General features: G+C 38.4%; 1 protein-coding gene across 8 annotated transcripts; it reads right to left on the bottom strand.

Annotated features, from left to right (window-relative positions):
* Window positions 1-584: 584 nt before the first annotated feature.
* On the bottom strand, window positions 585-17589 carry LOC121363028 (X-linked inhibitor of apoptosis). Of its 8 annotated transcripts, XM_041485039.1 has the most exons (9): window positions 17523-17589; window positions 16789-16859; window positions 15403-15526; window positions 8870-9770; window positions 7048-7147; window positions 5856-5934; window positions 5221-5254; window positions 3772-3996; window positions 585-2329 (listed from the first exon to the last, which is right to left on the bottom strand). In XM_041485039.1, exons 4-9 carry the CDS (start codon window positions 9738-9740, stop codon window positions 2136-2138), a joined length of 1503 nt encoding a protein of 500 aa, XP_041340973.1. In that variant the 5' UTR covers window positions 9741-9770; window positions 15403-15526; window positions 16789-16859; window positions 17523-17589; the 3' UTR covers window positions 585-2135. The 8 variants fall into 8 exon arrangements, with proteins under 8 accessions (XP_041340973.1, XP_041340976.1, XP_041340975.1 ...); XM_041485042.1 differs by lacking the exon at window positions 16789-16859 and having other exon boundaries at window positions 17523-17540; XM_041485041.1 differs by lacking the exon at window positions 17523-17589 and having other exon boundaries at window positions 16799-16859.
* Between the last annotated feature and the right edge of the window lie 5166 nt (window positions 17590-22755).

Here is a 22755-nt window from a genome sequence, read left to right as displayed (position 1 = left end):
CATTGCAGTGTAGAAGGTTCTGTGTGTGACCTACTTCCCAGCTCTTCTCAGACAATTTGCATACTACATTTACACCCCAAATCACCTCCTTGCTGAGATTTAGTTTTGTAACAGTTTAAGCTAAATTTGGTCCAGCTCTTTTGCAGACAGGACTTTGAGCAGCCTGCCAGGTTCTGCAGCCTGTGAGCTGGATCCAGCTGATCCAGCCTCTCTCACATGACTCAGGTCAAGCTTAGGTAACCAACCATCTGCTTAAACAAGTCAGCACCACGCAGGGTGCAGCCTTAACTAAACAAGCTATTTCTGGCAAGGTACACCAGCTCAAGGCTAGCACCCTCCCTTCAATTTCCCTTGATATGGACAGAAAACCCTCCCAGGAGGGAAGAATGGGAGCTAGGAACAAGGCTGTCAGGATTGCCAGTCCATATCTCTCCCAAAAAATCCCTGTGTGCATGAATTATCTGAAGCATTAAACTCCTCACAAAGGCACAGAAAGGCAAAATAAAACTGAATTTTTCATTAATTTCTAGTCATCATCTATTCCCAAGACCAAATTGAATCATAAAAAAATAGCAAAACTAATGTTAGATTTATAATTAACAAACTTTAATCTATACAAACAATAGATTTTATTTTCTCTCAGATAAAAATATATTAATTATCCTTAATAACACTCAGGTTAAATTAATCAATTTAATTACAAAACACCAAGCAACAGAAAGCAGCCTTCTGGGGTTTTTTTTTTTGTGAGAATCAAATACACTGATCAAGGAACATCTGGGTTGCATTTTATTTTAAATATTCATATCATTACACAGCACAGATTTAAAAAAATAGAAAAGGTAGATAATATATTTCTGTGTATTCAAAACTTTAATAACATGAAAAACTATGTTCTGTATATTCTATATTCTAAACCTTAGTGTGTAGAACTCAAAAATATATACACAGAACATGTCAGTAGTTCCACAAAATAAGGAAGTGACATAATCAAGCAGTGATCATAAAACAGCTGTACTTGAATACAAAGCTGTGATACTTTCAAAATCAGAAATGGGGGATCAGTCCACCAAGAAATAGTTTAAATATTTTAAGGTGGCTCTCATTAGAATAGTTCTTAACTTTTGAATTTAAATGCTGCAAACTGACATGAACAAAAATGAAAGATTTCTAACACTGCTAGTGAATGTTAAAAAAGCATTTTCTAGGAGATAAAGTTTAATCTTCTCCTATGTAAATATAAGTTATGAAGCAGTGTAAAGTATTAGCAGATAAATAGTTAGGATGATACTGTGTTGCAAAAAGAAACACATAAGAAAGATGTCAAACTGAACATATTTTTGTGTAAGGGGCAAATTTAAAATGAGCCTCCTCTCACGAAGGGCACAGGGTACACAAAATCTCCTTAATTTCTTGAGTTCCCTTTTAATCACTAAAATTAATGTACATTTTATATAAAGATGGATCTTCATGAAAAAAAGATATCCAAAACCAGTTTACTGAAGACAATTTATACAGCTGAACCAGAAAAACAGATAGGGAGACAGGAATTAAATTAAAACAGACAAACCTACACAGTAGCAAAAGTAACCATAAGGTTACAGCAGCAGGTTTATGTGTATTGTCTGAATTATGTCACAACCAAAGTTACAGAAAAAAAGAGACCATTTTCAATCCTACATAATATTTTTAAAAAGCTAAAATCTCAGGTATAATACACATGTATACAATTATATTTTGAATTAACTTATTTACAAATTTTATATAGAGACAGGCTCTTTGTACAAACTCTATTTGCACAAACTTCAGTGGTACAGAGTCCTACCAAAGTGAAGCAAAGGAACGATCACATAAATAAAGGTTTACATTACTTGGGCTTTCCCATATCAGGTCAATGAACTGAAGTTACAAAATATACATATTTGCCTTTCAAACATATTGCTTTTTGCATACAAAAAATTCACTTAAGGAAAATAATTTGTAAAGTGTTAAAATGTGTAGAGTTTGACAGCAGAAAAATCTTAAGTCCTGCCATATGATTACATTCTGAAATTAACTGCATCCTTTACATTATGTTACACATTTTTAAAGTAATAAAACAGGAAACATTTGCATCCATAGTGCTGTGTATTTCACTAATACATAAAAATTTCCTGTATTTTCATAATATCTCTACGACACAGAGGGCATTCATTAAGTAATTGAGCACATTCCTTACAGGCAACTAGGTGACCACAGGGAATGAAGACAACTGACACGTCCTTAGCCATACAGATTTTACAGAGCTTTTCCTCCTGCAAACGTCTTAACTTCTCTTCAGTACTGAGGTCTAAGGAAAACAGACACATAAAAACAAGTTAACATACTTACTACCATTAAATCTCATTTTTTTTTCTCTTTACACACAAGGACAAAGTGTTATTCATATGATTTAAAGGTCACACCCTTAAAAAGAGCAAAAAAGAACTACAAAAGAGGAATCCTAGCTGCAGCACGGAATCCTCTTTTTTTATTTCCCCTTCTATCCCATTGCATCTCCCAGGCCAATGCAAGCAGGGAATGCATCTATCTGTATTGGTAAGAGCATAAAATACCTATAGAATTTAGGATATGAAGATTTCAATCAGGAACCACTCTTTTCACAGATCTCACACTGACAAAATTTCCCCAAAATTTGTACAGAAGGTGAAAGAAAGGCTCGTTGCTACTGGTTAAGTCACTTGGATTTTATTTATTTTTTGTGAGTTTTCCCAATGAGAACATGAAGATGTGACTTCCTTCCCTGCCCCCATTTTCAAAATGCCCATACTTCAAAAAGCTTAAAATCTGTAACACAGAAAGAGTCAATCTGGCATTGTACATGAGCTGTTTATTATTCCAATATGCCCCATCTGAAAACACAAAATTTAGACACTTCCCCTGCCACTTGGGGGAAGCTCTGCACAGCCAACCACCACAATAAGGTCCAGCTGCACTGTAAGTTCTTCTCCCACAATGTCCTATTAAAAATCTTATTAAAGTGAGTGGCTTGGTAAGATCTCAGCTTATCATGCCAGCCAGATGGTCTTGGACCTCCCTTTGAATTCACCCATATGCTTGTCTTAAATGACAAGTCTCCTGAATCAGAACTCCTGCATTTGGTCTATCTGCACAGTGCAGTGCACCACAAGGGCCTTCTGAGCATGACTTACATGTCCCAGCAAAGCTGGAACATAAATAACTGAATAGAAACACCATTTAGATGCACACTTGCTCTTATTGGCCAAGAACAAAAATACTTCTACCCCAAGCAAAATTATATGTTGTAAAATAAATGCCCCTCACTGTGACTGTTTTGTATGGAATACAGCGAATACGACAGCGTGCCCCTGGGTCTGTTTCATTTTGCCACATCTGTAGTTTATCTTATATTTTTGCTTTCATTTTTAAATATAATTGTCACGACAATTTTGGCCTATTTTGTTAGCACATACAACCTTTCCCAGAAGCACACTAGACTGCTACTGTTACACACCTGTGAGATACCAATACTACTTATTTTAGAGATGATATGTATAAATGCTGCTACACTCAAATATTTTAACACCCTGATTGTTCAGGTTTGTTTTGTTTGTTGTTTTTTTTTTTTTTAATGTCCCAAAACAAATGTCTTTAAATTTAATTTGCAATACTATAAATTTACCATACGTAAGACTGGGATCAGAGGGTAGGATAAACAGATAACATTAAAAAATATTTCACAGACTAAAGAACTGATATGAAAGTACACACAGAGGTTTTGTAACTGAATAAGCTCATCTTGCTCAACTGGGATTTCATTTGGTTCTTCATCCCTTGTATTTTCTTTATGAGCACTTAAGTCTGCTACCAGATCCTCAACAGATGTGTGACTTTCTCCAGTCATCTGCAATCTCTTTTCCATGGTGTTCCTAATCTCAGACAAACTGAAACCCATGGCTATGGCACTTTGTACCAAAGGATTCTGTAAGAGACCATCTAAAACAAGAAATTAAGAACAAACAAAAACACTTTAAGAAGGATGAATCTGATTATCTGACAGTATTGACTACAGTACTCTTAAGACACATATTTGCAAACAAATATGTAATCAAAGGAACCATATTTCCAATTTGAGAGTTTTGCTAATTGTAAATACTGCAGATTTGACGTTTCTTCTATCCTAGCTTTCCCAGTCTCCCCTCATCTATTTTATGTTACAGAAATCCTCCCAGATTTGCTGTTCAAATCAAATAGCATGTCTCATATAACTATCATCACAAATTTTGTAGCTGATTGTTAAATGACATTCATCCAAAAAGGCACAATGGATAAGTAACATCAATTTTAATTCGGGTCAGAGAAGGAAAAAAACCTCATACATGTGTTGAGAGAAACTAATAAATAATTTGAATTTATTAAACCAATAAGCACCACCAATAAGCAAGCAGGTCTATCCATGGCAAGACACAACACTACTTGGGGAAACCATTATCCTGTCTGTTGGACCTTCCCCTTCCTTTTACTTATCAATATTGTTCAAACAGCAAAATTTTTGAATATTTAATTTTTTTTTTAAAAAACCCTTTAATTTTTAGAAAAAGGTTCTTTTATTTTCACTCTCATAAATGAGCAGTATGGGAGAGATTGCTAAGCAGGTTTTGTGTAGCCACTCTTACTATCAATAGCTCCCAGTCCCTGGGATGAAGCTGCTTGACTGGCCTCCTTCTACTCCTTTGACTGTTTTGTCTTTTTATTGCTTGGTATTTACGAAAAGCATTGCAGGAATGTGTAATCCTGGAAGACATAATAAACCACTTCAGCCTGCTCAGCTTCCTAGTCCTTGCACTGGACAGAGCAAGTCTTCCTGGCCCATGAAGAAGGGCTGCTTCTGTTCAGTATTTAGCATTCATCCCACAGCACTACTAATTCAATACCTGATGCACACTCACTAGCTGTAGGACTCAGTCCTATACAAACTTCTTCCATGGTTCACAACCTTTACTTTACAATTTACCAAATTGTAATTATATTTCCTCTAGAGAAATAAAATACACTCTGCAGTTCTTTAGAAGCAATGGAAGAATATCATCCAACATTTTGCCTGTAGTGCTTTCTTTTAAAATGTAATAGGGTTATTTTTAAAATTAACCATTCCTGTCACTATACATTCAAATATGGATATTCCAAAATGGGGGGAGGATGTTTGTTTTAAACAGATACCTTTAGGAATTATTGTCCCTTCAGCAGCTTCTGTCTAAAAGTGAAACATAAAGAAACAAAATTACAATTCTGGAGAAAGTAGATGGAAATACATACAGTTACAAAAAAAAAAAAAAATAGCTATTTGATGTCAAGTTATTTTAGTGACTGAAACTATTTCATCTGCTCTGAACAACATGATCAGTATTTTGCTATAATTTTAACCCATCTCTGCAATAACCATATGTACACAATTCTTAGTCTACAAAAGCATTCTAAAACATTATCAGTTTTACATTTTAGTGACTACACACAAGTTTAACAATGTCCTACCAACAAGAAAAGAAAATGTATCTGCTATTATTCATCATCAACCTTAGGTTCCCAGGCTATAAAACAAATGGCACCTGTTCAGTATCCAATATACAACATTCACAAGGTGCCCTGGCTGTGACCCATAACCCAGGCTACGGAGAATGGGGAGATGGCTACACTCTGATTGACAGAACCAAAACACACTGCAATTCTTTCACTTTCTGCCAATTAAAGTAGAGCAGGTGGATTAAATGATAGGCATGTAATTAAAAGATAACTTCGTATAAAAATTATGGTTTTTTTTCTATTTTAACAAAATTATTAATAAGCAAGAAACTTACGGTTGAATCCCTACATCCATCTTTTAAGTGAACATTATTTATAAATTCTATCCCCTTTTCATTGCTCACAAATCTGCACCTAAAAATAAGAATATTTAGATTTAATAGAACTGCATTAGTAGCAAAAATTTGTTACATAACTATGAAAGCTTTGATAAATTTCCTACATCATACAGACTGCCTGCTTTTAAAATCTCTAAATGTTTAGTCAACATCTGTGACGTCACTGTAATATTTCTAAGAACATCTTAAACACTTAAGCAGTACTTATCTTTCTCACATTTTTGGTGAAAAAGAAAGCTTAAGAGTTGTTGAGTATTTATCTTTCTCAGATTTTTGGTGAAAAAGAAAGCTTACGAGTTGTTGGCCATGACAACTCATGACACAGATGTCTAAAAGTAAAGGCTCACTCAAATGAAAAACAAACATTATGTTAAAATGCTGGTTCTTTTAGTCTTTCACAATCAAAGCAAACAGTCACTGGTGAAACAGGTGCCTTCCATGATTTCTTTCATTATTTTCCAGCCAGCCTTAGCCACTGGGCAGAGCTCTTCCCTATCAGAAGATTTAGGGAATGCCATAATTCCTTGAGAAGAGTTCTCCAGCTCCAGCAGTTACTTCACCTTGAGGAACAGACAGCTGCTGTGAGACTGACACACTGCCACTGAGGCTGATATGCAAAACCTCACAACAGATTTTAGACAACATTGGCAGTCCTTCTAAAAACTACTTCTGCTGCTACTACTACTACTGTCTGGAATCCTTAGTCCTTTCAAATTAGAGAGAACCATGTTTTGGATTCCATGCCACTAACTCACTTCTTTAGGTTTGTTTGCTCTGTGGCTGCTGTTTAGTCATTTTGTATCTTGGTATAAGTTACAAACTTTTACATATAAAAAGCTATTAAAGCAACCATTACAATGTAGCACTTGGATAACAAGAAAAAACCCTCAGATACATATTCACAAAACTACAAATTCTTGCTGACAAAGCAAGCACTGGTTAAATCCAGACACAGATATCTTCCCTTTAATAATGCTACAAATAAGACAAAATTATTTGAATAAATCTAAACAGTATTAAACCATAGTCAACCTTCTCAAGCCTTTATTATTATGCTCTGTCAATAAAATGCAATATACTGTAAATGAGACTCAGACACACACCAAGAAAGCACTACGGGATACTTTACCCAGGAAACCATTTGGCATGTTGATCCCAAGGGTCTTCATTTTCCTTCCACTCTTGCAATCCTCCACCACAGTGGAAACACACAACGTGATCACCATTACCTGAGGAAACACACAAGAATAAAGTTGCATACTTTGTGCAGGCATAATACCAAGTTTTCAACTAAAATGTTACATTAAGAAGTCTTTCTTTTACTGATTTACAATTTCAATTGAAAATAACTCCATTTTAACAGAGGATAACACACATAATTTGAAACAAATGTTCAGGGGAGAACTGAGCTTAAAGAAACACAAAGTAAGAGAAGCAAGTTTCCTGAATTTTATTTTAGTAAGTAATTATACAGATAAAAAACCAAAACCTGAAAAAAATAATCTGTTATCATGGAGCTCAATTCAATGGTAAACAAGGCCTGAAGACGTCTGCCACAAAGAATGAGAGATGTTTACATGGGTTTGTGGACCTCCATTTCCCATTAAGATCAACAGCTCTAACCAGCAACAGCAAAACCAGCTGAGGAGAAGTGCATCCTCTGTCCTAGCACTGTGCATACTGTGATCCAAGACTGCCCCAGAAATTGCTTAAATATTGTTTTTATTGGAATGAGAGGAGGTATGGACATGTGTTTCCACAGGGAGTTAAATTCTTCTCAGGCCACAGGGAGCCGTTTTCACAGAAGTCACCCGAAGAGCCCTTGGTCTGATAAGCTGGTGCCCAGAGAGTGCAACTCCACCACAGAGATCTTTTGGTACTTTCTGAACCCAAGAAGAAATCAATAAAAGAGTTATAGTGGGTACAAATATTGCCCATTTATAACCTATACAGGAATATAGCAAAGATTTTATTTATGGCCACAAGTAAAATAAACAGAATCATACTACAAAGTTCTGAGACCTACTAAGAAATAAGTTAAGTAAGATGAGAGCAAGAAATTACCCCAGATAATCCCCTTTTCCCTGTGACTGTGTAAGAGCAACACTTTGCACTTGTACAGTATCTCTCACCGTGGAATTTCAAAGGTCTTTAATGGTACTGTGCAATTCCATCTAATTGAGAAACCAATGCACAGAGATGGTGTCCTATCTAAATCAAACACTACGTGTCTAAGAGTAAAAGTTCTTCCACTGGTACCACTGTCTTCATAAAGTAGGCAGTAGTAGTATTTGCTGCTTTTGGGTGCCCACATGCCATGATAATGGAAACTCACATTAACTAAGTAAAATGGCACACAGCCTGGATTCTGGATTGTCTTGTTCACAGACTTTTGTAAAGGCCACAGGCCCATTCCTTACACCTAAGGTCTGGCAGACAGCACTTCATTTCTTAAAAATTATTAACTCAAATAGTTGTCATTGTGTAAGATGTATTATAGAAGTTTTAACAGGCAAAACCACATACTTGGTTGTTTTACTGCTAAGAATAAATTTATGATCAAATCTATGCTTTGCTAGTAAACATACTTGATACCATGTATGCAATTTTATATAAGAACTGTAGAAAGTAGATCACAGAATAAAGAGATTCTGGAAAATTGTTTTGTTGGACAATACCCTTTTCTGACCCAGAGATGGGGCAACTGAGAGGCGTTTTAAAAACTTTTATTCCATTTTCTCATTCCAGTCTCATGAGAAGGGTGAGACAATACAGATGTTATAATTCATACTACCACAATCAGAAGCCAGCTATTTATTCTCTACAAATCCATTTCCCACATTGTTCCATATAAAAATTTTTAAAATTGGGTTTTTTTTTTCCGTAACAATACACTTCCTCATGTACAATTTCTTTGTAAAATGTATTAGACATTTCAAGGTCTGGCTTACCTATGCTATAGAACCCAGCTTCTGCAAGTTGCTCCTTGTCAACAGGATAAATCCAAGATAAAAATGTTTGTAAACGTTTTCCATATTTTGCCATAGAGGGATTCCTTGGGTGCTGGGCATTGTTCAGACCACTTACACCAAGCTCAGAAGGAACAGATTCACTTGAAACATTTCCTACATCCCGGCCCAGGACAAAAAGGCATTTGGGAAAATGCCTCTTGTGTTCTGACCAAGCTCTGTCACCGGGTTCCCAGTTCTTCAATTTTCCACCACAACAAAAACATGCTACTTGGTCACCAACACCTGTATAATAAAATCCAGCATTAGCTAATTCCTGTGGCGTCAACTGGCCATTGAGGGGCCAGTTGTGAAAAGACTTTAATCTTGTTTCTTCACTGCACATAGCAGGATTTTTAGGATACAAACTATCTGACATATCCACAACCTGCCTAGTTCTCAAAAGGTAATCTGCCTCCACATCAGGATCATCCAGAGCACATGGGAGGGCTGAATTGCTGGTACCGTTTTCAGTTCTATTCTGGTAGTTCTGGGTAACAGGATCCATGTCACTTTCCAGAAAAGCAGATTCAGTAATAAACTTGCAGTTGGGGGCAAGCTGTTTGTGTCTCTCAACTGCAGAATCCCCAGGCATCCACCCTTCAATAGTTGTATGGCAACTGAAGCACTTCACTTTGTCACCTTCTCCAGTATAAACAAAGCCAGCCTGTGCTAGAGCCAGCGCCGAAACGGGGCAGTCCTGTGGAAACCCAACAAAAGTTCCCCGTCGCTCACGCTCCTGCGCCCATTCCCGGGCACCGTCAGTGTCCGCAGAGGCACAGGCTTCCGAGTTCTGGGGGACATTACACGTCATCCTTCATAAGCTGGGCTCCCCGCAGATTTCCTAAACAAAGAATATATGTTTGAATTTCCCAGACAGAAGGATAGCTCATACCCATATACAATCCTGGAAGCTGGCTAAATTCAGCTACCAACCTTTATGTATTAAAATCACAACTCTTCCTCTTCTCCCCCATTTCATCCCTGCCTGCATCACCTGCCACATAGAGGAAAACCCAAAATAATAAAACCAAAATAATATTAAAACAAAAAAATATTAAAACCAAAATAATAAAAACATTTGTCAAGAAAAGCAGAAAGATCAAGATGTCTTAGAGGCCTATAAACATTTACCTGGAGAACACAGGTTTATAGGTTTAAAAGTATGTTCTATTTCTTAATAAAGATTTCAAGAATTAAATCAACAAAATACTGTAATGAAGTTCTGGCCCCAAACCTGCCAAAAGGCTTCTGAACCTGAAAGTTACTAAATTTAAAAATATTGATCTGAGCCAGACCATAGTTGCAGGATTTTAGAGCTCAATTCTCAAACACAGCTATATATTATCCTCATATGAAGACCATGACCTCCATGCCCATTACAGGTGGGCAACAACTGGTAAAACCGTCATCAAAAAGTTTCTTTACTTGTCTTATATTGCAAAGACACATCTCGATTTATATTTTAGCAAAAGATCTTGTGAAATAAACTATCAGATATTTCACTGACCAAAGTGCTGGGCATTGCTTTTAAGATCAGTGTGTTGGGACTACCCAGCACTAGTGCTCAAGTCTGCTTCCCCTTTTCCACACCCTGCCTACACCCTCTGTAAAAATTCCTGTGCCTCTGCCATCACCCCAGCTTTTCCTCCCTTCCCTACCTGAAGGAATGTCATTCTTCTTAGCACTTGTCACACATTCCTACCCCTGCCTATACTTTTCCAGGGTGAGTACCAACTACCAGTTCTGCCTCACGTCCCTTCTGTGCCAGAAGGCTGCTCAGAGCACTCAAACAAGCCCCGTCTTTGCTGAGGATGAAACAAAGCAACTTGGCTACAGCAGGTCCTGTGCAAGAACCACAAACTGACAGAGTCATCACCTCCATCCCAACAAGCATGAAGTGAAAGCACAGTAAACATTCATCTCTTGTCCAGACAAGTGCAGTGATACTATTAACTTAAAAAGTCTTGGCCATTGCTGATACACATCTTAAAGTGGTAAATTAAATTATGAGACCACCCAAATAAGCTTCTTAGCACAAAGCAGTAACAGTTCAGCAATTAGCAAAAAGAAAGGCATATAAGGAAGAACAGAGTATGTACTTAACTGAACAAGTGTTCTTCTCCATTTTCTATGAGAATTCTGAAATATATCTATTTCCAGTCTGTATAAGGTAGGCCAGCACACAAAAATATATCTTCCTCAAGACCTGCATTAATATTGATCATACATTCTGCAACGTCGATGCGGATGTTACAATGATTACTTCTGTAACATCATATTTAGCCTCTACAAAACCTTTTTTAGGGTTCAGAAAGGGGAGGGGGAAATTAAAATGCCTATGTATTGCAGGATTGCTGCATCCTCTGCCAAGATGACAAAAATAATTAGGCTATGAGAGGTGAAGAAAACGTGACGTCAGACACCTGGCATGGGTGCTTCATGTAATCATGGATACAAGACTGACACCAGCCTTAATTCCTTCTGTCTGTCAGTTCATGACTAATATAATAATAACACTACAAATTATACTGTGGCTTTCTGTTTTAGCTTAGCAAATTCAAAAATAGCATCTGAATAAATTGCATTGACTGACCTACAAATCTGACCTATATGCTTGTTTCGACTTTGAAGGGCAAAGAAACCCAAACCAGTAATTACATTTAGTAATATGGAAGTTGTCATAAAACATGTGTTTTTATATACATGCATCTATTGAAACAATGGTTTTTTTATAATGAAAAAGCTTTTATGTTTATTGCTCATGTTTATTTCCATATAAAACCTTACTTTAAGTCTCTAGAACTGTTCCTGTAAAGATCTCAAGTGACCTTAAGCATCTATCACTACTACAATGTATCCATGAAAAAACTGGTATTACTCAAAAACAGTTAGCTGCACAGTAATTGACTTATCTGTGTGCCTGACTTTCTACAAGAACACAAACAAAGCCTACCTCACATCCTTCAAAAACTCCTTTTCAAATTGTCCACTGAAAAAACCAAAACAAATGTATATAGCTTTTGCTGTATGAATAGCAGTATACCTCTATTTCTATTGTATTTATATAGAAATGAGTTCAGAAACAGTGAAAAAAAATCTTCCTATTTAAATTTTTTACATTTTAATTTTTTTGTTTATGTACATTAGTTTTTTTCTACAATGCCATGAATACTTCAAAAATACTTCTGTTAACATGGTGAATAAAAAAGAAATTATGCCCTCCCCATGGTAATAAGGAAAATATTTGCCACATTTGGATTCTCTGGAGTCAATCCTCACAATCAAAACAGTATGAAAAGCATGTACCAAGAGAGCAATAAGTACTGACACAGCAGGTACAATCATAACAGATCAATTCTTTAATATGAACTAGCTTTTTCAAATTATATCAACCACATAATTTAATCATGATCACTTGGAGCAGAAAGGTTCAAGTATCATTCTAAAAGCCTCATCTAACGCTGCAATGACAGAAGCAGGGCCAGTCCCTCCCAGGAAGAGGCAAGGTTTAACAATGCTCCAGCCACACCACAAAGCCTTCCCTTACAACAGCACCTCAAACTATGGCTGGTTTGCATTTCACTATAGTTTTATCTATGAGAAACATCTTTATCAAGCATTGAGGCAAACTCCTTGCCTGTGTAAGTACTGTTTTATGTACAACATTAGTACTACTTTAAATAAAGTATCATGTTCAATTATTTCTATTTCAAACAACTGTTAAAAGCAACTACTCAAAGTGTGAAATTACAGCTAGCTTAGGAAGACTCTTCTGCACATGTTTTTTAGCAGTTGCCTAACTCCAGTTAGTTGGAATAATGATCTAGAACAGTATCTGGCATCACAACAGCACTCAGACAGATATTAACTGCAGCAGAAAAATGAGTGAGGGTAATTTTTTTAATAGTTTACAGCTAAGAAACATAAACTCACAAAATTCTGCCACCTAAGATGGGCACACAAGACCTTACAATATACACCAGCAGCCAACCTGAGGTCAGAGTATACTTTATATATACTGAGTTAATGAAGCCATTTTGCATAGGTTTTAATTAACCACATGTGAATTAAAGGTAGAAGCTCCAGAAATGTTAAAGATCATCTTCACTTATAAAACCCAGATATTTCAACTATTATGGAAGCATTATATGTATTTTTATACAGTGAGTAAACACAGTCTATTTTATTTCTGAAAGGCTTCCAGAAGCTAAGCCAAGTTTAATCCTGATTTTAAACATCTGAAGGCTATTTGCCACAAGACACCACCCTCTTTCAACCTGAATTACCAATCTATATAGCCTACTGATTATGTTTCAGGAGAAAAAGTAGAGACAAAAATATATAGCAAAAATGTTAACTTTTTCAAAATGCAAAATTGTACATTGTGAATCTGCAAAACAAACATGTTTAATTCAGCTTTAAAAATACCAAGATTTTATGAAAAAATACAACATTATCATATTACATAGACTTGAAAAGCTTCAAAGGAAAAGTACAAAACTCACTTTTCCCTTTTAAGTATATTTTACTAGATGTGATTATTTCCATCCTTAACCCCAAACTAGATTGGCACTATAAGGAGCTATTTTTAATTCTTTTACATGACTAGCATGGCAGTAACCTCCAAGTCACAAATCTCCTTGCACAGCCTCATGCTCCTGACCAAAGGGTACATGCTAGTGTTTATTGTTGACTGAATTTTGAAATATGAGTAGTGCACCAAGTAAATATCAAACAGAACATACTGTACCAGCTGACACACAGATTATGCATATGTCACTTCAATGAACTTCAGTTTCTGCTTGCTCAGCTGCAATTAGATCAAGGAAGGTGCATGCTGCTAACTGAAAACCTACTTATAAAGACTAAAATGACCACAAACATGATATATTTAAACAGCGTTTGAAAATTTTAGTGTACTTATATCTAATTATCAATAGCCATTTTTAAAAAAGTAATGTTTATATTAGGAAGAGGGTATGTATCTACCGAGTGTCTCCTGATTCAGTGCCAAAGCTTACATAACCCTCTCAGCTCAGCTTTATTTGTCTGTTCTTCCAACAGGTCCTACTTAGCCTGCCGTCAGGGTTTGTCATCACAGGAAGTCAGTCAGCTGCTCAGGGTTATAGCAGGCTATTACATCCTCCTAATTTTTGACTTAAGTCACAAAGGCTTTCATGCTCTCCCTGTCTTCAAAATGCACATAACCAGGCCAACAGAAACATACCATTTTGAGAACTATTTTCACACTGTGATTTTCTTCATGAAGAAGTCATACGGGTATGGAACAGAGAAATAAACAAAAAAGATGGTTTCATGGCTGCTAAGGGCAGAGAAAGAAAATCCTTTTGGAGAACTTCCAAGTTAAATGTCATCAGAACTTTAGCTGTATGCATGACAAGGAAGGAGTAAATACCAGCTTCTATAGCAAAAACTGGCATGCTGTAGCCCAGGTAAGATGTGGCTTGTGGCTAAGAACCACTGAGTCAACATTATTAAAAATAACAGCCAGTAGTAAAAAATGCCTATTAAAATCTGCAGTGCCCTGAGATGCACCTTCTTTCCTGATGAGCTGATCTTCAGCTTTTAGCGCTACATCCTTCTTTCTCAAATAATTTAAACTTCTAGGTGAAAAAAAATATGGGAAAAAAGGGCATTTTTGATCAGGGAGATATTATGATAAGAAACTTCAACTACAGCAACATGATTCATGCCACAGCAGAACTGCTGAATCTTCTGGATTCTGAGGCAAAGCCGGAGAAGCACGGGGCCCGCAGCTCCTGCCTCAGCCGCTGGCAGGGCGTTCCCTGCCCCGCCCGCAGCAGCCACGCTGAACTCCCGGCTCAGTCACCCAGCTGCAGCTGAGAGAGAGCAGCGCCCTGGCGCCTTCTGGGGAACAGCAGGAATGCTTCGCTATTAGCACGGGAAGAATCTGCACATACACATGTATATACATCCATATATAAAGTGTGTGTATTTATACACACACAGCCCTCATCATCTTGTAAACTTGGAAATCTCTCTTGGATTATCCATTATATTTTATTTTTAACTTTGTAAGGAAATGGGGATGACTTGGGAACTAATTTTAATATTTCACCAAAAACAAAATATGAAAGTTGTTCCTGTTGAAAACACTCTGCTTGCCTTTTTATTTAATAAGAAACTCTCCAAATCATTGAAGGGGAAGGACAATGATCTGCAAGATGTGCAGCTTCCTTTTACATTTTATATTACAGGAGTGACACTCAATTCAAGCTTTGCAGCATGCCTTCATCTTAACAGCCTTTCAGTCTTCACACACAGCTACATTTTCATGTTTTAAAATCTTGTGGTTTCTTGAGCCTGACTTTAAATCACCATGCTCAGAATATTTTGGATTAGAACTCTGTAAAAAAGACCCCATGCTATGAAAAATAAAATGCAGCAAAGGACTGTACACTGTTAAACAAAACAATGCCAAAGGTACTTACAACAGTTTTCCTTAAGGAATTAGTATCCAATCAGACCAAGTATACCAATGAACTAATCAAAGCAGATACTGGTTTCATTGCTATTTTCCACCAATCTTTAGAACAAATTCCAATATTTACATTCCTGTTGGTAGAAAAAAAAAGAGGTTGAAGGTTACTCTTTCACATAACCTTCAGCATTGTTTATGAAGCCACAACTTCAAAACTATGACAAAAAAAAAATTAAAATTCTGTCCCTTGGACAAGTAATCCAAATTAAAATATAATCAAAAGCTGAAAGAGTCTAAGGTCAGGGAAACTCTGAAATGTAGACAGATGTTATACTAAAACTAGTAAGGAACATAAATTTGGGATACTCCTTTACATCCAAAGACAACAAAACAAAATCCTGGAATGAAAAACTAGAGTAGCAAAAAGGAGAAAGAATGTAAAGCAGACAATTAAATCCCATGACCCAGACTTCTCTCTCCTAAGAAATTCTGTATCTGATTATAAACTGGATTTCTGGAACTCTTCAGCTCCCTGCAGCTGTACCACCCACCTTGGGAGGACAGCAACAGAGAGAAGTCTTATTGCAGGTACACATGGCCAGAAATGAAATCCATTTTCATACTTGTAAAATTGAGATATGAAAACATATTTCCTTACTTTTCTGACAACAAATGCAAGTCTGTCTCATATCAGTGGGAGCAGTCAAAAAAACCCACAACCAACCATGCTCATCAGCATTCTTTCACTTTTGCTGCCACCTGCAAAGGGCAAGGTCACAGGAGATGCAGAACAATCATTAACTTATTCCTTTGCCCTTCTTGGCCAGTGCTGTAGGTGCCAACATTTCATAACAGGAAGCAGTTGGGATTCTTTAAAGGACCTCAAAGAAAACTGCAAACCAGTCAAGTAGATAGCAAAAGGAAGCAATTAAGAAAATTAAAAATATCCAAAGAAAAGCTTAATCAGCCAATCCATCACACAAAGACTTGCTTTCTTAGAGACAATACTTCACTGTTGTCTTCTCTGTTACGTGGTGATTTACTTCAGGATAAACAATGAGTAATTAAGTTAATCTGTATCCTACTGCTCTTGGTCCAGGTATGAGATTAAAAAAAAAAGGTCATTGACGAAAAGGTAAAAGAGAGTTTTTTAATGCAGTTGGTTGCTTTTCCTTCAGAACTGGCCTACTGTAAGATCTTGTAGGTTCTATATGTAGGTTCATTTAGGAAACTAAATTCTCCCAGTTAGCTACATGAAGTATTTGCATTAAAATTGCAATGTAAGACTGTAGCAGTAAAGGGATAACGAAAGTAGTGCTGCAAACACGTCTGCATTTTGTAGTACATACAGGATAAAAACAGTGCAAAAATTACCCAAACCAAAATGCATACTTACACCCACTTACAGGGCTTTCAGCAGGAAGACAGAAGCATCAGACAAGTAGTACAGAAGCAGAAATACACTTACTGTTAAAGAGAAATATATAAGCATATGATCATAGACATTGTGCAAAAGAAAACTGCTTAAACTTAAATAATCACTGAAAAAAATTGAGTGAACTTGTCCCTACAGAATTCTTAATAACTACTGTATTAAGAATACAGTAGTATTCTACTACTGCATTTTTATTAACAAGACTGCATTTTTATTAAAAAGAAGCAGTTCTAGAAAGTGATTGGCTTAATAAAAATAATAAAAGAGTGAGCAAGGAGAGATAATATTCAAACATGTCAACGACAGAGACCACAGAAGCGCTTATTAGCACAGAAAATTTTCGCAAAGAGCAGCACTGAAGGCTCGAGCCGGGGCACGGCTCGGGACAGGGTCCGGGCTCGGCCGGCCGCTCCCGCAGGCGGCGGCGCGCCCGTCCCCATGGCAACGCCTCACGGCCGGGACCTCCCGCCGGCTCCGCGAGCTGCCGGGGGCAGCGGCGGCCGCACCGGCCCTCGGCATCCCGGCACCGCCGTGGGGACGGGGGCAGAGCCGAGGGACCGAGCCCCCGGCTCCACGCGGAGAGCCCCGCCGAGCCGCCCGGAGCAGCGACAGCCCCCGGAGTGGGCAGCCGGGAAGCCCGGCCCGCCTCCGGGTCCAGCCACCGCCCCGGTCCCACCGCAGCCGCGCGCACTCACCGGACGCATCCCATCCCGTCCCGGTCCGGTCCGGTCCCCGGCGCCGGAGCTGCTCTCGGCAGCGCTGTCATCAGAAGATGGCGGTTCCCGGCAGGCTCAGCGCCTGGGAAGGAGCAGCGCTCCCTGGCGGGCCGGTGGGAGCGCGGCGCGCGAGCTCCCGCCGGCGGAGGGCGGCGCGTGGCGGCGGCGGGAGGAAGCGCAGAGCGGCCCCTCAGCCCCGCGGCCGCTCGGCACCGCTCCTCGTCTCCCTCATCCCCCTCAGCCCCTTCGGTCCCCACTGCCCCGCTTCTCTTCCCCCTCAGCCCCTTCGGCTCCCACAGCCCGATTTCTTATCCTGCTCAGCCATCACAATCCCCTCAGTTTCCTCGGCCCCCTCGGCCCCACTCCTCAGCTCCTTCATTTTCTCCGTCCGTTCACCGCCTCACTTCCCAGCGCTCCCGGCCTCGCCTCTCCTCCCTGAGCACCTCCAGCAGCCCCTTCATGTCACACCATCTTCTCCAGACGGTTTCACGTCTGGAAAATGCTCATCCCAACGCTCTCCTTGCTTTCACCACTTGCTCCCGCAGAATTACAGCTTGTTGCGATTTAAATCTGTTAAACCATAATTTTTTTGGGACTTGAATTTTGCAACTCAGAGAGAAACCTCAGGCTATTTTGTTTGATAGCTGTAGCCAAAAATCATCTAATCATTCTCATGGCTAAGACTAAGATGGTCCTGAACATTAAAATGTTGCTTTAACCTTTTTCTAATTTTTAAAATCTCAGGTGACCGCATTGCTGACCAGTACATTTAATGCAGCCAGGGTACTTGGCTGTATGTTGGGGGCCTGCTTCCTGCTACCCTCAGGAAAACCCGGCTACTTGGAACAATGTTCTCAAACCTTTCTGGTTTTTCCTTCGTGCATGTCAACAGCAGTGACTCACTTTTTGCAGACCATGTATCTCCAAAGACATGTGGCAGTCAGTGTGGACAATTTCAGGAGAAGCAGTGTAATTATACAACTAGAATGTTTGCAGATTCCAGGGTTTACACTGAAAGCCCTTTTAAGTAAGGATTGCTTCTCACTTTGTTGTCCAGCACCTACTGAGACCAGAGTTTGATCCAAAGCTTGTAGTTATTATAAGTAACTATAGTATAAGGTAAATAATGATCTAGTAACAAACTCACTTTTATTGATCAGAAAAAAACATATAATGATTATTCAGTAATCAAAACCAATACTCAATAACTAAGGATAGAATTCCATATACCACTTGCTCTTCATTCAGAAAACAATGACCTGCAATCTAGAACATAATATTTAGTGATGCAGCACAGTGGTGATGCTGAGCCTATAAGAAATAAACAGCTCCATTGCAGTACTGAGTCACATCCATCTAAACTTATTCCACATCTGTCCAAAGCCAAGATTATTTATTTAAGAATCTTTGGTACAATAAGAGGTTTGCACCTTAACACTGCAATGTGAACATGAATATTTAATCTCCTAAGTCCTTGTCATACCACATTATTAATACATTCATTAGCAGTGATTTTCACAAAGGCCCTTGCTCTGTTGAGGTTTGATACTTGTCCAAATGAAGCAGATTGTTTTCAGAGGTCACAAAGTGGTTTTGCAAATACCCACTTTCATGTTTTGATGTCTAAATCAAGAACTATGGTAAAAATTTAAATTTAAAAGCTCTCACCCCTGCAGGAGCTTGGGTTAGATCGCCTCCCAAAAATCTTTCCATCAAAAAATATGAGATAGAAGAACTGAAAAAATCAGATCATACCAAATGTACAGTCTCTCTGAAAATTTTCTTTACACAATAGTGTTAAAAATTTCAATCAGTTACAACCTGTTTGAGTCAGATAAACATAAACTGGACTTAGCACACTGTTCTTTGGCACAAACTGTTTAGTCAACAATGGTTCAAGAGTCACAGAGGTTCATATGGGAAGTTGTGTTTGTTTGACATAATCCATAAGAAATGAATGTAATTTATTTCCTACTCATCTCATTGACTTATCAATTCGACCATTAGTACCAAATTAATGAATGGAATGCAAAAAGCTATGCAATCCAGAGTTGGATTTCAGAGGTGCAGCAAAGACAAAAATCAAACACGGAAAAATCACAAAATGGCGACTTGACAAGGAACATTTTCTTGTGAATATGACAATAGAAAATGGAATAACTAACAAGTAACAGATGTCTGAAAGCTGTCTTTTCGCTTGAATTATATCCAGTGCTTTCAGTACCATTGGAAGAAGAGATTCATTTGATAGGAAAGCCATGTATTTGTATGCTGGTCCACAGAAAATCAAATCTAATCCTCTCTTCCAAAACAGAATGACACTCTTTATCTACAGCATTTACTATTACAGCATATTCTTTCTTTCTTTTTGTTGCAAGCAGGTGATAAACATCATTCTTGTCACATTTTCATGAAGGCAGTAGAGGAATCTAAAGGGAAGTTTGAGAAAAATAGAGGCATAATTATAGTACAGAAGCAGGAAAAGCTGAAAAAAACCTGATGAGCCTTTTCAACTTCAGCAATGAAATCTTATGCAGGAGAAACATTCCTATAACTCCCAAATCCATTGTTGTCAGACAATGCAATAAAATACCTCCTCATTAAAAATAAAACCATCAAATTATGGCAACAGTACTGAACTTGATAATAACTTTTCTCTGTGGGAAAGTTAGCATCTAAACGTGTAAAAACCAAATCATCCTTTGATGACTCAGTATGCTGCTGCTGCTGCAACTACTTCGAAGTTCACTTCAGTGTGATGTCAAATCAGAGACAAACTGTTTACATTCTTTCACAATCCACTGAGCAGATGAGCTAAGATAAATGCCAAATGAAGAGGAAAATGCAACTAGTGATTTATCTTAGTTCTGTTTGAACTGATTCATGCAAGAAATAATTATCTAGAGCTGGGACTTTGGACTTAGCAAGCATGTGACACATGACTACATACATGATTTTCTATTCATAATTCCTTCATGCTGGAATATTAGTTCTGACACACAGGTACTATGTACGTTTGATATAATAAGTAGAAAAATGGCAAGCTCAAGGCAATGCTTGCCTATTCCCTGCATGTTTCCATATGTGTGGCCTGACAGGAGAAAAGAGACAGAGAAGAGCAAAGAGGAATGCTGTGGTTAACAAACGTGTCCCTTTAACCGATCACTTTGGTCATTAATTATCCCCACATCCTGTTGATGATACCTGAGAGTTCTTATATATGTGGGAAACTCAACATGACCATCCAAATCTTAGCAGAGTAGGTTTATTAAATGTTTTATATTGCTGTAGAAACTTAAAAAATATATTCTTCACCTATCAAAGACAGATGTATTTAATTAAGGATCCTCCAACCTTGAACTCACGCAAATTATCAGAAAGAGATGCAGCAGCAGAACAGAGAGCAAAGGACAAGGTGCCCCAGACTGCTTTCCACACTAGGATCAAGAATGAGGAATCCAACTGTGAGTTCCAGAAATAGCTTCCTTGACTCCTAACAGTCTGCAAACCTCAAGTTTAGGTAAGGGTTCAGAATTTCTCTGACATGATTATCATTAGCCACAGACACACCTTCATTTTAACATACTTGGTATCTGGGGTACACAACCTAAACAAGGGTGTGGACCGTGTTGATAAGAGCCTGATTTACCAAACTCAGGTTTTACCTTCAAACCTTCATATTCTCTCATTATCAATGCACTAATACTGTTAGCCCCTCACAATAAACCAGCACCAGGCACCTATGCAATGCGATAAGTGCCTGCCAACTTCACTAACAGCCACGCCAACAGCTCTGGCAGGCTGCAGGTACTGCCCACCCACTGATAAGTGGTGACTGTTTACAAATGTTGGCTTCCTACACTTCCTGCATCACCAGCACCCAGCCAACCCTCCCCAGAGGTCCAGCCACCCGGAGCTTCTCTGCTCACAGGCCAGAGGAGAGGGGCAGAAGGACAAACGAAGCTGCGGAGCTGCTGGGACACCAGCACGGGCTGCCTGGCTCTCCCAACACTTGGACAGACTGCCAGGGAGCTGATACAACAAAATCTTTGTGTGTGTGACCACAGCCTCGCTACAGGCTAAAGCTCCAAAAGGGATTTTGTCACCAGAGTCATCCCATTTTCTGTGGGATATGTGTAATCCAAGAGGTGTAATGATACAGAACCATCCTGAAGAATATCCAGCTATTAGATCAATGACTGACTGATGAGCTGTGAGCCCAGAAATATCTGCTCTACAAGTTGTACTTTGCCTTTCTGCATTAGTGGACTTAGAAAGCACTACAAGACTCCAAATTACACTGCCAGTGTTATTGTCACAGCTCAGTTTGCAAAATATGCAACATTCTTAGATTTTTTTTTGTATTTTCACACTTTACATACTCTTGATATTCCAGTAATTGACCTTGGTATGGCATTTTCAAGGAAGGTGTATGCACTGGAAGACAAAATGTTGCTTAATTAATTTATTAGTTTGTTATTGTGCCATCATTCTTCAGAGCAGGCAAGCAGGAATTGTCAATGCAATGGTTCCAGTACAGGCTGGGAGTAGGGTCCATTAGATCAGCTTGTCTTCATTTTTCAAATAAATCCCAGCAGCAAGTGTCTTAGAGATCTCCACTTTTTCACTAACATTTTGCTATTTGGTGATACTGGGATTAAAGAAATAATTATCCTTTTCCCATTTGTTTTTTTTTTTTTTTAGGTTTCTCCATTGCTCAAACCTGCTGCTGAAATAGAGATTTTGTGTGGGGTCTTTTTGTCTTTCCTTCTCAATGATAATCAGAAAAAACCAAGCAGGATTCTTTAGAGCTATATGCTCTGATGGGAGAAAAATACACACTGAATAAGTGAAACATATTGTCAAGCAAATAACTGATCTGCTGCCTACCAAATGCTGTTCCGATCACGTTACTCCAGGCATTGCTTCCAGCACCACTTCTAACAAAACCCCTTCTTCACAGGCATTATGCAGAAGAGTTTAATTAGTCTTTCGGCCTTTCATTATTCACCAGCAGGTTTCATGAACATACACAGAACCAACGAGTTAAGCTTTGACCAGAAGATATCCAGGCCAATCAGGTTTGGAAATGGAACCTAAATCTACAGGTGGCTCTCGCCTGTGTTGGCAAGTGGTAAGAAAAGCAAAAAACTCTGAGTGAAACAATGCTGATTCCTGTGAGCTGAAAACATGCAAAGCTCTCCATAATGGT

Source organism: Pyrgilauda ruficollis, unplaced genomic scaffold, assembly GCF_017590135.1.
Source record: "Pyrgilauda ruficollis isolate IOZ18807 unplaced genomic scaffold, ASM1759013v1 scaffold7, whole genome shotgun sequence".
Taxonomy (NCBI): Eukaryota; Metazoa; Chordata; class Aves; order Passeriformes; family Passeridae; genus Pyrgilauda; species Pyrgilauda ruficollis.
This window is presented reverse-complemented; position numbering and strand designations above follow the sequence as displayed.

Bases quoted from the DNA above. Each gene is read 5' to 3' on its own strand.
- LOC121363028 (XM_041485039.1), bottom strand. From the start codon at position 9,740: ATGACGTGTAATGTCCCCCAGAACTCGGAAGCCTGTGCCTCTGCGGAC. The intron at 7,148-8,869 runs GTAAGCCAGACC...GTGTTTCCTCAG, and splicing joins AGCTGGGTTCTATAGCATAG to GTAATGGTGATCACGTTGTG. The intron at 3,997-5,220 runs GTATCTGTTTAA...TTCTTGTTTTAG, and splicing joins AGGGACAATAATTCCTAAAG to ATGGTCTCTTACAGAATCCT.